Source organism: Orycteropus afer, unplaced genomic scaffold (assembly GCF_000298275.1).
Source record: "Orycteropus afer afer isolate SDZICR_OR568_19922 unplaced genomic scaffold, OryAfe1.0 scaffold00015, whole genome shotgun sequence".
NCBI lineage: Eukaryota > Metazoa > Chordata > Mammalia > Tubulidentata > Orycteropodidae > Orycteropus > Orycteropus afer.
This window is the reverse complement of record NW_006921602.1, coordinates 10,732,224-10,747,725: the sequence shown is the minus strand read 5'-3', so window position 1 is coordinate 10,747,725 and position 15,502 is coordinate 10,732,224. Positions and strand designations below refer to the sequence as shown.

Below are 15,502 nucleotides of genomic sequence, written 5' to 3'. Positions count from 1 at the left end.
ATAGTGCCTAAGGCACTTGACTGCTAACCAGAAGGCTGGTGGTTCAAATCCACCAGCCACTCCTCAGAAGGAAGGTTGGACAATCTACTTCCATAGTGATACCGCCTCGGAAATCCAAGGAGGGGTCGCTATGAGTCAGGTCTGACTCGATGGCACATAACAACAACAGTAATACATATAATATAATAAATGGTATCCTGGGCCACAATGTAAAACAAATTTCTAACAGGATCATGGTCAAAAACTTTGAAAGTCACTGTTTTAGAGAGCTATTTCTCCAGTTTCTTAAGCAGTGAAATATTTGTAAATTCACCCAGAAGAAGGAATTTGTTCCTTTTTTTCTTATCCATTCAAACACTCACTTGGCTATCTATTCATATAGATTCACTAGCTCCATCATGTTTTTAAAGTAATTATTAAAAGTGTGATTATTTTCTGTTTTGTTACTACTCTTGCCACTCACATCACCAAGACCAACTTTGGGGTGAAAAATTCACAAAGAAAGGTGAGGAATCTATAGCACTAAACCACAATACAAATGTATTTATCAGAACTCATTATAGTGGGCTATAGTCTATAAATTCCAAGTAACTACTGACAGGATATAATCTTCATCACCTTAGAATCTATGCACTTAACCAACTGGTAGCTGAATCTCATAATACTTCAAATGATCTATACTATATTACTTTGAACCCATTTACCTGATTCAGCTTCTGGACACCACCAATAGCCAGAGTATCTATCAAATTCTTCTTGAAGAACAAATGTAGCAACTCCAGCAGATCTGGGATCCTCTTCCATGTTGGCTAGCTCTAGACAAACATAAAAGGAACACTGTCACAGAAAGTTCTCTATCTTTTCATAGGTATAAAGCAGAATTGAGTTTACTAGGGATAAAAACACTTATAAAATTTCCTATAGAAAATATTACTATTTAAATAGAGTCCAGTTGTTTGGAATGGTTTCCCTACTCACGTCAAAGTCTTCTAACAAATTCAATTATAGTAAAACTTTTTTTAGTTTATTTTGAGAGGCAGCTATAGTGTAGTCGTAGGCTACGGGGCCAGAAGGACTGAATTCAAATCAGAGCTCCACCATTTACCAACTTTCTGACCATGGGCAAATCACCCGATCTCATTCTACTGCAGTGTCTTATTTATAAATAGGGATAACAGCTGACCTAGTAAGATTACTGTGAGGGTTAAATGAGTTAATTTACATAAAGTACTTAGAACAAAGCCTAGTCCATATATATACTCCACAAACACTGGTTATTATTTTCCTGTTTGACTAGAATCATGGAAAAAAGAATGTAGTAAAAGATCATGGTAACTTATAACTCTCCTATAGAGAAGTTAGGAGTTCTGGTGGCAAAGTGGATATGGAATTTGGCTGGTAACCAGAAGGTCAGAGGTTCAAAACCCACCATCTGCTCTGTGGAGAGAAGATGGGGTGATCTACTTCTGCAAAGATTTACAGCCTTAGATACCCAATGGGGCTCGCTATGAGTTGGAATTGACTCGATGGCAGTGAGTTTTGTTTTGTTTTTTTATACAGAGAAGCAAATCTTTAGCAACAGAACAGATCTTACAGATCATGTAATTCATTCACTCTTCTTCCCTCCAATTCAACCAAAACAGTTCAGCTTTTATCTGATATTGCACTTAAATTTCTAGCAAATAATTTGAAAAAAAGAGTTTTTATTTGCAAGTTTCAAAAGATACACTGCAAAGCCAAAATTATAGAAGATTCGTGACACAGAGAAATGTTTACAATACTTGAATGAGAAAACCCACATTAATAAATGGTATGTACAATGTGATTCCATTTATAAAAATATTGTAATACGTATTTTTTAAAAAGTACTGGGATTGTTATCTGTGCTTAAATTCAAGTAGTGGAATTATAGGCAAGATTTTTGTTTTTCAATTGCTGTATAATATACAAATCTAAGTTTGCCAAATGCACACACTTCTGTAATCACACCTCTGTCAAGAGAGAATATTTACAGCACCCTAGAATGTTTACTCATGCCCCTCTCCAGTCAGTGTTCACTCCTGCCACAGAAGTAATCATCCGATTTCTATCATCACAGGTTAGTTCTGCATACTCTAGAATTTCACATAAATGAAATCATATAGTACATATTTTGTGCTTGCCTTACAGTATATATTTTGTGTTTGCCTTACTGTTTTTTTAAAGTAATGCTGTGTTTTTGATGGAAGTTTATACAGCAAGTTGACATTTAGTAATTACAAAACATATTGTTCAGATGTGTTTGGTCTAATTTTTAGATCTGTGAATGTTGTTACATGCATCAGTAGCTCATTCCTGATTATTATGAAGTACACCTTCTTCTCACTGATTATCTCATTATCTAACATTTTGCATTTACAACAATAACAGAAAATCTACTATTCAACTTTTTTGTGCACTAAAACAATGTACCTCTGGCTGGAATGAACACTAAAGTACATGTGAGAATAATGTTAACTGTGATAGTTAAGGTTATGTGTCAACTAGGCTGGGCCATGATTCTCAGGGATTTGGCAGTTATGCAACAAAGCAGTCATCTTCCATTTTTGCATAATGCAGATTTTGCACAACCACCCAGTCTTTGGAACCTAACCATGTTGATAAGTGAAGATAGGGTGTATTATTCCACTCTATAAGCATACCATATTCTTTTATCCATTCTCTTATTAATGAATATCTTGGCTGTTTCCAGTTTTGGGCTATAATGAGTAAAGATGCCATGAACACTGACATACAAGAATTTTTTGAACATGTACTTTCATTTCTCTTGCATAAACACCTAGGAGTAGAAAGGCTGGGAAATACAGTAAATGTATGCTTAACATAAAAAGAACTTAACAATTTCCCAAAGCAGTTGTATTTTATACTCCTACCAGCAATATAGGAGCTCTGGTAGCATAGTGCCTAAGGCACTTAACTGCTAACCAGAAGGCTGGCAGTTCAAACCTACCAGCCACTCCTCGGAAAGAAGACTGGGCAATCTACTTCTGTAGAGATACCACCTCAGAAACCCAATGAGGGGTCACTATAGTCAAATCTGACTCGATGGCAGTGAGCTCTTTTTTTTTTTTTACAGCAATACGTGAAAGTGCCTCTCCAGCACCTGATATTCTCAATCATTTTCATTTTAGTCAGTCTAATGGGTGTGTAGTAGTGATTTTATTTGCAAGTTTCAATTTATTATTTTTGTCTGTATTTTCTACATTGTATGAAATGAACATGCAGCACAAACCAATAATCCCATAACCAAAAATTGAGTCTGTAAGTGTTCTGAATTCCGAATTTTGAGGATTTTACATAAATTATACATCTGTCCCATATTATGTAATATTTTCAGCAGAGTATCAAATACCCTGTAATCATATGCACCAATATTCTTACAGCAAACTTCTGAATAGGCATACTAAGGAGGATTAAGATTATAAGCATCTTCAAGCCAGTTCAGGGCAGATTTAAGCTAATGAAAAAATTTCCATTTCCAGAGTTTTTTGGATTTTTGAATTAACGACAGAGCCAAAACCAGATTGGAATTTAAAATACAAAGATCACCCAACTTGCTTCAATTTCAAAACATATGCAAAAGCAAACTAAATTTAAAAAATAGTTCTGTAAGGAATGTATATTTGAAGAATTATGCATTACCATTGTGCACATAAGTGAGCCTCCTCTCTTCTCTGGTTACAATGTTGGATATCCAAATATCATTGCTATGTATAAAAGCAATCCAGTCTGGATCAGCGGGGCATAATTTTGGGTCCATCCGTATGTTGGGACAACTTGTCTCCACTAAATTGGGACGCAAAGGTTGTTGCTAGAAAAGTAAACAACATTTTAAAGCAGGTATTAAGCTGATGTACACACATTTGTTTGCCAGCATCCTTCCTATAAAAATATTTCTAGGTAAATATCAACTATGATAACTGTTCCACAGAAAAATATGTACTTTCATATGCCTTCATTTTAAGGAAGGACTAAATTTGTTTACTATGAATTAGAATGTGAAGGTTAATAGGAGAGGAGAGAAGTTACAATAGCACTTTATTGCTCAAACTGGTTTAATGGGGTACTTACTATTTATTATTTTATTTATTAAATATTTAAAGTTAATTTTACAAATTTAAAATAGTTTGTCATAAAAATATGATAAAAACCAGAATCATTACAACTCTATAAAATACTAGTTCTAGTAATACACCAAAATATTCATGGAATAAAATCAAACATTTTAAATCTACCTTAATTTATTAAGGTAAATTAAACTTTGAAGGGAACTAAAAAACGGATTGCCTTTGTAACATTATCTTCCAAAATTCCTATCAGCATTTACACAAAAAAATGAGAATGAATGTCCTTTTCTCTTTTTTTATATTATAGTAAGTGTATTTAGCATTTTATAAAATTATGTATTAACGACATTAGAAAAATTAATTCTTAAAATTAGAAATTAATACCGTATTTCCTGTTTTTGACTACTAAATTTCTTAGTGGTTAGGTAAACAGATTTTTGGTTTGTTTGTTAAGTATCTTTCTGATTTGGGTGCAAAAAACCCTATAGGACCTAATAAAAGATTTAACAAGCAGTACATTCAAACTTAGGAGTCCCCGGGTGGTGCAAACAGTTAAGAGCTTTACCATTAGCCAGAAGGTTGGGAGTTTCAACCCATGTAGAGATGCCTCATAAGACAGGCCTGACAATCTGCCTTCCAAAAGGTCACAGCCTTGAAAACCCTAAGGAGCAGTTCTACTTTGCAAAAATGGAGCCACCATGTGTTGAAACAGACTCAAGGACAACCCACTCAAACTTACAGTAAATCCTTGTGGCCCTCCATCTTTTACATGATAAATTCCACTACCAGCTTGAAACAGAAATGTTCCACTTCCTTGGTGATAATCGTAAGAAGCAATTCCAACTGTTCCAATGCGTTTTCTTTCTCTTAATAGTTCTTCTTCTCGAGAATACATACCATAGTCCAGTGTTGCCTGATGTGAAAGAAAACAGTTAGTCACCTATTCCAGGCTTCTGAAAGCTTGAGAGGTTAAGTATTGAGACAACTATCGAATCCTTCTAAAAACCCATCTAGTTACATATGTGTTTCTTATCTGTGTCATATTTATTAATGTTTAATTACATATGTGTTATTTTCAATTGCCTCATATACATGTGAAAGGTGGACAACAAATAAGGAAGATCAAACAAGATACCTTTCAATTGTGGTGTTGGCAAAGAATATCATGGACTGCCAGAAGAATGAAAAATCTGTCCTGGAAGACGGGCAAACAGAATGTTCCTTGTTAGCAAGGATGGCCAGACTTTGTCTCACCTACTTTGCTCATGTTATCAGAAAAGACCATTCCTTGGAGAAGGATATGATGCTTGGTAAAGCAGAGGATCAGAGAAGAAGGGGAAGACCCTCAATAAGATGCACTGACACAGTGGCTGCAACGATGAACTCAAGCATGGCAAAGACTGTGAGGATGGTGCAGGACTGGGTAGATTTTGTTCTGTTGTACACAAGGTCGCTATGAGTCAGAGCTGACTCAATAGCACCTAATACTAACAACAACAATTACATACATCACATTTGTATATGTGTGCATTAGCCTCCCAAGAAAAAAGAGCAAATTCACTGAACGGAATCATATATAAATAAAATTAATTCTGACCCTTTTGTTTGTTTTAACTATCTCTTAAAACTGCTTTCATTGAAGCCATAAGTGTAAGTATATGATTATATTGGAGTATCTCCGCTTTTATGCTGACTAACAATCACCAGGCTTGATCTGTACTTAATATACTTTAATTTTTTAAAAATAAGAACAAGAAATTTCAGACCTAAGAAATTAACTTTCATAGGAGAACTCTGTATTTATAACTTTGCGATTACAACATTAATTATTTGAAAGAATAAATGGTGTTAAAAAATAAATTAAAAAAACTATAAATCAACTTGAAGGAACAAAGCTAGCATCATAAGATTATTAAAAAAATCAAAATTTTTATAATAAAATAACAAAGTTTTGGTACAAGAATAAGCATAAAAAACACAGGCAAAACTCTAAAACAATTTAGGAAAACAATAAAAGAACTGACAAAATAAATTAAAATTTATAAACCACACAAAAACAGCAAACAGAAAACCAAAAGGTTAATAAGAAGATTTCAGATTTAAATAACACGTTGAAAGGTCAAAAAAGCAAAAGTGAATCAATGGAAGACAGAATCAGTGAGACTGAAGGGAAATCTCTCAACAGTACTGTTAAGGGATTAATCAGGAAAAAACAAAACAACAGCGAAAAAATAAAAAAAAAAAACCAACCCAATGATTTTGTGGGATATCATCAAGAAGGATAACTTACATGTGATAGGAATGCCAAAACAGGAAGAGACAAAACCACAGAAAAAACTGTCGAAGATCTGTTGAAAGAGAACTTGCCTAATATGACTAAAGATGAGAAGATATGCATTCAATAAGCTTAAGGAACCCCAAACAGGACAGACCCCAAAGGAAATCACTAAGATATATCATAATCAAAGTTACAAAAATCAAAGACAAAGAAAAAATCCTGAAAGGAGAATGGAAAAAACAAAAAGTTATCTACAAAGAGCAACTAGTAAGACTAAGTTCTGATTTCTCAGCAGAAACCATGCAGGTGAGAAAGCAATGGAATCACACATATAAAACCATAAACGAACAATATTGCCAACCAAGAATTACATACCCAGCATAACTGTCCCTTAAATATGATGGTAAAATCAGGATATTTCCAGATAAAGAGAAATTAAGGGACTTTGTTAAAACCAGACCAACTTTACAAGAAATACTAATGGGAGTCCTCTGGACAGAGAACCACAACAGCAGACAACAAGCAATGATTAACACAAATGACGACCCAGAAATCAATCCAGATACGGAAGTATCCAAAGTAAAATAAACTTACAAGACTGTAAAAAGGGAACCAGAGATATTAACTGCTAAATAAGGACAAATGAAAATAAAAAGATGGAACAAACAGTATGTTGTTGTTGTTGTTATGTGCCATCAAGTCAGACCTGACTCATAGCGACCACTCCTTGGGTTTCCGAAGCAGTATCACTACGGAAGTAGACTGCCCCATCTTCCTTCCGTAGGAATAGAATTTCCAAGTGGAGAAGCAGTCAAGATGATTGCAAGATAGAAGAGACTATTCTAAACTTGGGAAGAAAATACTACATCACAGGGTAACCTCGAAGAAAAAAATGAATAAACCTTCACATCAAAATAAAAAAGAGGAGAGGCATGAATATTTAGCAAATAGTCAAACAATAGCAATGAAAGAAATAACAAATTTCATAAACAAAATGAGCTCAGCACCGAAAACTATACGGAACAAAGAAATCAGCAACATCATGAAAAAACATGTAATAAAATGATAGCAAAAAATTCATACTTGTTGATAATTACACTGAATGCAAATGGATTAAAAGCATCACTCAAGTTGCAGACTGGATAAAAAAACCTGACTCATCAATATGCTGTCTACAAGAGATTCACCTTAGAACAAACACAAAAATAAACTAAAAATCAAAGGTTGGAAAAAGATGTATCAAGCAAATGGCAATCAAAAAAGAGCAGGAGTGGCAATGATTTCTGATAAAATAGATTTAAGACAAAAAGCACTGTAAGAAACAAGGAAGGATATTATATAATGATTAAAGGATCATCGGAATAAGAGGATACAACCATAATAAATATGTACATACCCAATGAAAGAGCCCCAAAATACATAAATCAGACTTTAACAGAATTGAAAAGACAGATGACTCCACAGTGATAGTAGGAGACTTTAATACAGCACTTTCAATGAAAGATAGGACAACTGGAAAGAAACTCAACAAAGATACAGAAAAACTAAACAATACAATCAACTAACTTGACCTTATAGACATTCTGCAGAGCACATCACCCAACAACAGCACAATACACATTCTTTTCCAGTATACATGGAACATTCTCCAGAATAGACCATATGTTAGGTCACAAAGTAAGCTTCAATAAATTTAAAAACATCAACACACTGCAGAACATCTTCTCACATCACAATGCTATGAAATTAGAAATCAGCAATAGAAAGATCAATGGAAAAAGAGCAAACACATGGAAACTGAGTAACACTCTCCTAGAAACAACCAGATAACAGAAGAAATAAAAAATTAAATAAGAAAAAATTCCTTGAATCAAATGAGACTGAAAATACAGCATACCAAAATCTTTGGGGCACAGCAAAAGCAGTGATCAGAGAGCAATTTATAGCAATAAATGCGCAAATCAAAAGAAGAAAGAGCCAAAATCAACTCCCTAACCCAACATCTTCAACAATCAGAAAAAGAGCACACACACACACACACACAGAAAGCCTACAGTGACCAGAAGAAAAGAAATAATAGGTTAGAGGATGTGGTAGTTGAATTTGTATGTCAACTTGGCTGGGCCTGGTTGAGTGACTGGGCAGCTGGTGGTAGTTATTCCCCATGATGAGACTGGCAATGAACTCCATGGTAGGATCTACCACAAGCAGCTGAGGAGCTGTGTTTGGGATATGATCTGCTTCCTGTATATAAGGAGAAGCCTTGCGGATAGTTTCTAGCTTATGGCATACTTGGACCCTGCACATAGCTGTGTCACTGTTCAGCAGCCTAACATGCTCTGCCAACCTGGGGACTTATAATGGACGTGAATTAATGGCCTGCTGTGTGGCTTGGTAACAATGGGGACTATGCCATTTTATTTGTTGACCATGGGCTTGTTAGCCTCAGCAGCCAGTAGCTGCCTGAGTGAAGAGATGCCTCTAGCTTCAGTGGGCCAGGAGCAAGAGGCAGAGCTGAAGCCCAAGGTCAAAGGCCTTTTACCCAGCCCCTAGAGCCTGGCACTTTGAACTTGGACTTAAAGCCTCCAAACTGTAAGAGAATAAACTCCCGTTTGTTCAAGCATCTCATTTGTGGTATATTCTGTCAGAGCAGCACAGAGGTAACCAGAACAGAGGAAGAAATAAATTAAACAGAAAATAGACAACAGAAAAAAAAAAAAACAACAAGACCAGCTGATTCTTTGAAAAGACTAATAAAATCAACAAAGCACTGGCAAATTTAACAAAAGAAAAGAGGAGAAGATGCAAATAACATGATTAAGAAATGAAATGGAAGGTGTCACAATAGAACCAACTGAAATAAAAATAAAAAAATATCAGGATATTTGAATGTAAAAACCTAGATGTAATGGACAGATTTCTAGAAACACAGTAATTACCCAAACTAACACAGACTGAGGTAGAATATTTGAATAGACCCATAACAAAAGAAGAAAACGAATAGGTCATAAGAAAACTACCAACAAAAAATATCCTGGCCCAGAGAGTTTCACTGGAGAATTTACCAAACATTCAGAGAAGAGCTGACACCAATCCTACTCAAACTATTCCAGAACACAGAAAAGGATGGAATCCCCCTAAAGTCATTTTATGAAATAAGTATAACACTGATACCAAAACCAGGCAAAGACACCACTAAAAGGAAAACTACAGACCAATATCCCTCACAAACACAGACGTAAAAATGGTCAACAAAATCCTAGCCAATAGACTACAACAACGTATCAAAAAAATAACACACAATGACCATGTGGGATTCATAGCAGGTATACAAGGATGGTTCAACATAAGAAAAGCAATCAACATAATCCACCACATAATTAAAATAAAGGAAAAGAACCACATGATCACATCAACTGATGCAGAAAAGGCATCTGATAAACTCTAACACCCATTCCTGATAAAAACTCTAAGAAAAATACAGAAATAGAAGGGAAATTCCTCAATATAATAAAGGGCATATATACAAAATCAATAGCCAACATTATTCTCAATGGAGGGACTGAAAGCATTCCCCTTATGAATGGGAACCACATAAGGATGCCCTCTATCATCATTTCTATTGAACACTGTATTGGAAGTCCTAGCCAGAGCCATAAGGCAGAAAAGGGAAATAAAAGGCATCCAAATTAGTAAGGAGGAAGCAAAACTATCCCTGTTCGCAGATGATGTGATTCTATATATAGAAAAGGCAAGAGACCCAGCAAGAAAACTGCTGGAATTAACTGAAAAAGTAAGCACAGTGGCAGGATACAAGATCAACATACTAAAATCAGTTGGATTCCTCTATCAAATCATAATCATAATCAAAGTATGGTCTCTGAAAATCAAAGAGATCTCTGAAAAGGGAATAGGGAAATCAATACCATTTACAACAACTACCCAAAAGAGAAAAATCAACAAAACAAAACAAAACAAAACAAAAACTCCACAAACTCACTGGCATCCAGTTATCCAGTCGATTTTGACTCATAGCGACCCCTCCTTGGGTTTCCCAGGTGGTATCTCTATGGAAGTAAATTGTCTAGTCTTCCTTCTGTGGAGTGGCTGGTGGGTTTGAACTGCCAGCCTTCTGGTTAGCAATCAGATGCCTCAGGTACTATGCCACCAGAGAGAAAATACTTGGCAATAAATCTTACCAGGGACACAAAAGACCTATACAAAGAAAACTACAAAACCCTACATTTCAAGAAACTATGAGAGAACTACATAAATGGAGAACATATCATGCTCATGGATAGGAAGACTGAACACTGTGAAAATGTGAATACTACCCAAAGCAATCTATACATTCAAAGCAATCCTGAACCAGATTCCATCAACATTCTTTAAGGACATGGAAAAACCAATCACTAATTTTATATGGAAAAGAAACAGACCTTGGTTAAGTAAAGTACTACTGAAGAACAACAAAGTAGGTAGTCTCACATCCCCCATCTCAAAATCTACTATACAGCCACAGTAGTCAAAGAAGCCTGGTAGTTAGTCTTCAGGCCTAGAATTGAACTCACTTCCATGGCTTCCAGGCAAACAACAGACAGGCACACAGAATGAACATTTACAACAAGGAGATAAACTCCTTAGAACAATCAATCATGGGAGAGCAGACAGTATTTGCAAAGGGAGATAGCTAGGGGGCAAGAATGCATAGGACAGAAGGAAACAGGGAAGAAGTAACTACAGGAAGGAAGTGGGAAGATAGCTGTTACAATGTGGGTATGGGGATAGTAGTCAATGTCATGAAACAAATCGTGTATGAACTGCTGTGTGGAAAATGAATTTGCTCTGTACACTTTTACCCAAGTCACAATAAAATTAAAAACAAACAAACAAAAAAATCAGCATGGTATTGGTACAGTGACAAACACATAGACCAGTGGATAGAACTAAAAACCTAGAATACATCCATCTACCTATGGACAGCTGAACTTTGACAAAGGGCCTAAATCCCTTAAATGGGGAAGACAGTCTCTTGAACAAATGGTGCCAGCAAAACTGGGTATCCATTTGCACATAAATGAAACAAGATCCATACCTCACACCATATGTAAAAACTAACTCCAGATGGATCAGAGACATAAATGTAAAACCTAAAACTATGAAGTTCATCACAGAAAAAACATGGGCAATTTAGGGGACCTAATATATGGCATACATAAGTAAAAATGCACAAACAGCAGGAGATACAACTAGATGAACGAGACCTTCTAAAAACTAAATTCTTATGCCCATCAAAAGACTTCTCCAAGAGTAAAATGACAAACTACAGATTGAGAAAAATATTCGGCAATGACGTATCTGACAAGGGACTTGTTTCTAAAATAATATATTTCTAAAATAAAAAATTCCAACATCTTAACATCAAAAAGACAAACAATCCAGTTAAAAAATGGGCAGAACAGATCAACAGGCACTTCAACAAACACAAGAGGAAATGCTTGTGATCATTAGCCATTAGAGGGATACACATCAAAACAAAAATGAGATTCATCTCGCCCCAGCAACAAAGGCCAAGTTCAACAAGAACAGAAAATAACAAATGCTGGCAAGGGTGTGGCGAGATTGGAACTCTCATACACTGCTGGTAGGATGATTGTAAAATGATACAAACACTTTGGAAAATGGTATGGTGATTCCTTAAAAAGTTTTAAATAGAAATGCCATTTTATCCAGCAATCTTATTACTAGGTATATATCCTGAAGAAATAAGAGCCAGGACATGAATAGATATATGCACACCCATGCTCACTGCAGCACTATTCACAATAGCAAATAGATGTAAACAGCCTAAGTGCCCATCAGCAGAGGAATGGATAACCAAACTATGGTACATATACACAATGGAATACCGTATAACACTAAAGAATAATGATGAATCCATGAAATACCTCATAATGCTGATGAATTTGGAGGAAATTATGCTGAGTGAAATAAGTCAATCATAGAAGGACAAATATTTTATGAGTCCACTATTACAAAAAGTCAAGGAAAGGTTTACACATGGAAGGAAACTTTCTTTGTTGATTACCAGGGATGGGAGGGGAAGGAATACTTCTAGTCAGGTAAGAGACATGTATTGATTTAGGTGAAGAGAAAGGTAACATACCAAAAGCAAGTGACCAGAGCAGTAACACTAAGGAAAAGAAAGACACATAAGTACAGACAACAAAGGTAAACACTTTTATATACACAAAACTGCATTATCAGTAATAACAAACATTAATCTATGAATGGATTCACAAGTGGTCAGGTAAAATGGTCAGGTATGGGTAGGCAAAAGGAACTATACCCATGACCATATACAGGTTTGGAAGTATTTCTACATATGTATTTGTATGTACTATAAGTATGTCTATATATATAATAGAACTAATAGGGGGCAAAGTTATAGTAACTTCTTAGCCACAGCCAAATACCTTGAGTTTAGTGAGTTGCTAGGCTTGTGGTCATGGGGGACATCAAGCTCTGTTGGCATGATATACTATACAAAAACATTGCTCTACATCCTACTTTGGTGAGTAGCAACTGGGATCTTAAAAGCTTGAGAGCAGCCATCTAAGATGCAACTATCAGTCTATCCGCATCTGGACCAAGAACAGTGAAGAAAATCAAAGACACATGGAAACAATTAGACTAAGTGACTAGTGGATCATGGAAACCTCAGCCTACACAACCCTGAAACCAGAATAACTAAATGGTACCCAGCTACCATTGCTAACCACTCAAACAGAGAATAAAACTGGAGAACCTGGATAGTGTGGGGAAAAAAATGTGGAACAAAACTCAGAATTATAATAAAGTCTAGGGTTCAATGGTCTGATTGACTAGCGGCACACCGGAGACTATAGCCCCAGCCACCATTCAGACCTAAAACTGAACTTACTCCCATGGCTTAATTTTTAGCCAAGCAGTGGACAGGCTTATGAGGTGAACGATTACACCAGGCAGGTGTGCTCTTTAGAATAATCATAATCAGCCACGGGAGATCAGAAATCAGAAGGGCAGCATTTGCTCAGGGAGATAACTAAGAGGGCAGGAATGCAAAGGATGGAAGGACACAGTGAAGGGGTAACCACAGGGAGGAGGTGGGAAGAAAGCTGTTACACTGTGGGGATTGCAATCAGTGTCATGAAATAAAATGTATATGAACTGTTGATTGGAAAATGAATTTGCTCTGTAAACTTTCACCCAAATTACAATTAATAAAAGAAAGAAAGAAAAGCCCATGGAGTACAGTTCTATTCTGATGCACAAATAAAGATCAACAGAACAGTACAGCAGATTCAAAACAACACTGAATACAGCAATGAGTAAGAAAAGGATGATGTAGAAAACATGGGACTTTTAAAATCAGAGATGCTGGGATTACTGCATAGCCATATGCAAAAAGATAAAATTGGATCTACTTGTCAAACATTCCAAGTGGATCAGAGATATAAATGTTAAAAATGAAACTAACTTCTGTTTCCAGCCAAGATGGAATAACAGGAACTGGAAGACTTCCTGAGGTAGAGAGGCAGCTGAGCATGCAATGAGACCAAGACAGCTAGAGTTTGTGGGGGTAAAGTAATGACAAGGAGAGAGCTGTAGACAGAGAAAAGAGAGAGAGAGTGAGTGTGTGTGTGTGTGTGTGTGTGTGTGGGTGGGTGAGGGAGGGGGTCTCAAGTAGTCAGCATGATCTGTGCATGTGTATAAGGAAACTATTAGAGGACAGGGAAATAAAAACACAAGACACATAATAAAAATTAAAAACCAATGAGAAAGAGACCATCTTAAAAGCAGCCAGGAGAAAAAGACAAATTACATGTTGTTGTTGTTGTTAAGTGCTATTGAGTCAGTTCCCACTCATAGCAAACCTATGTACAACAGGATGGAACACTGCCCAGTCCTGTGCCAGCCTCACAACCATTGCTACATTATTGCAGCCACTGTGTCAATCCCTCTCTTTGAAGGTCTTTCTCTCTTTTTTTGATCCTCTATTCTACCAAGCATAATGTCCTTCTCTGCGGACTGGTCCCTCTTGATAACATGTGCAAAGTACATGAGATGAAGTCTTGGCTATACTTGCTTCTAAGGAGTACTTTGGCTGTAATTTTTCCAGGACAGATTTGTTCGTTCTTCTGCAGTGCATGCTATATTTAATATTTTTCACCAAAACTGTAATTCAAATACATCAATTCTTCTTCAGTCTTCTTATTTATTGTCTACTTTCCGCATGCAGATGAGGAGACTGAAAACACAGTGGGCTGGGTCAGGTGTACCTTAGTCCTCAAAGTGGTATCCTTGGTTTTTAATGCTTTAAAGAGTTCTCCTGTAGCAGATTTACCCAAGGCAATAGCAATATGTCATTTGACTTCCTGACTGCTGCTTCCATGGGCATTGACTGTGGAGCCAAGTAAAATGAAATCCTTGACAATTCCCATCTTTTTTTCTGTTTATCATGATATTGATAATTGGTCTAGTCGTGAAGATTTTTATGTTGAGATGTAATCCATACTGCAGGCTGTTGTCTTTGATCGTCATCAGTAAATGCTTCAAATCCTCTTTACTTTTAGCAAACAAGGTGTGTCATCTGCATATTAGATTGTTACTGTATCTTCCTCCAATCCTCGCTGCTATGTTCTTCTTCATAGAGTCCAGCTTCTCAGATTATTTGCTCAGCATACAGATTGAGTAAGTATGGTGAAAGGATACACCCTGATGTACACCTTTCCTGTTTTTAAACCACACAAATCCCCTCATTCTATTTGAACTGCCTTTTGGTCTAAGCACAAGTTCCATATGCGTAAAATGAAGTGTTCTGGAATTTCCATTCTTTGCAATGTAATCCATAATTTGTTATAATCCACATAGTCAAATGCCTTTGCATACTCAATAAAACACCAGTAAACATCTTTCTGGCATTTTCTGCTTTCAGCCAAGATTCATCAGACATCAGCAATGATATCCCTTGTATCACGTTTTCTTCTGAATCCGGCTTGAATTTCTAGTAGTTTCCTGCTGATGTATTGCTGCAACTGTTTGTGAATTATCTTAAGCAAAATTTTATTTGTGTGTG

At 36.1% G+C, this 15,502-nt stretch overlaps 1 protein-coding gene across 1 annotated transcript in view; it reads right to left on the bottom strand.

Annotated features, from left to right (window-relative positions):
* DPP8 (dipeptidyl peptidase 8) overlaps window positions 1-15,502 on the bottom strand; it is a 62,814-nt gene that overhangs the window by 32,782 nt on the left and 14,530 nt on the right. The window contains exons 4-6 of the mRNA XM_007957661.2: window positions 4,846-5,019; window positions 3,682-3,850; window positions 705-815 (exon numbers count right to left, since the gene is read on the bottom strand). Coding sequence (XP_007955852.1) covers window positions 705-815; window positions 3,682-3,850; window positions 4,846-5,019 — 454 coding nt within the window. The remainder of the gene's footprint in view (window positions 1-704; window positions 816-3,681; window positions 3,851-4,845; window positions 5,020-15,502) is intronic.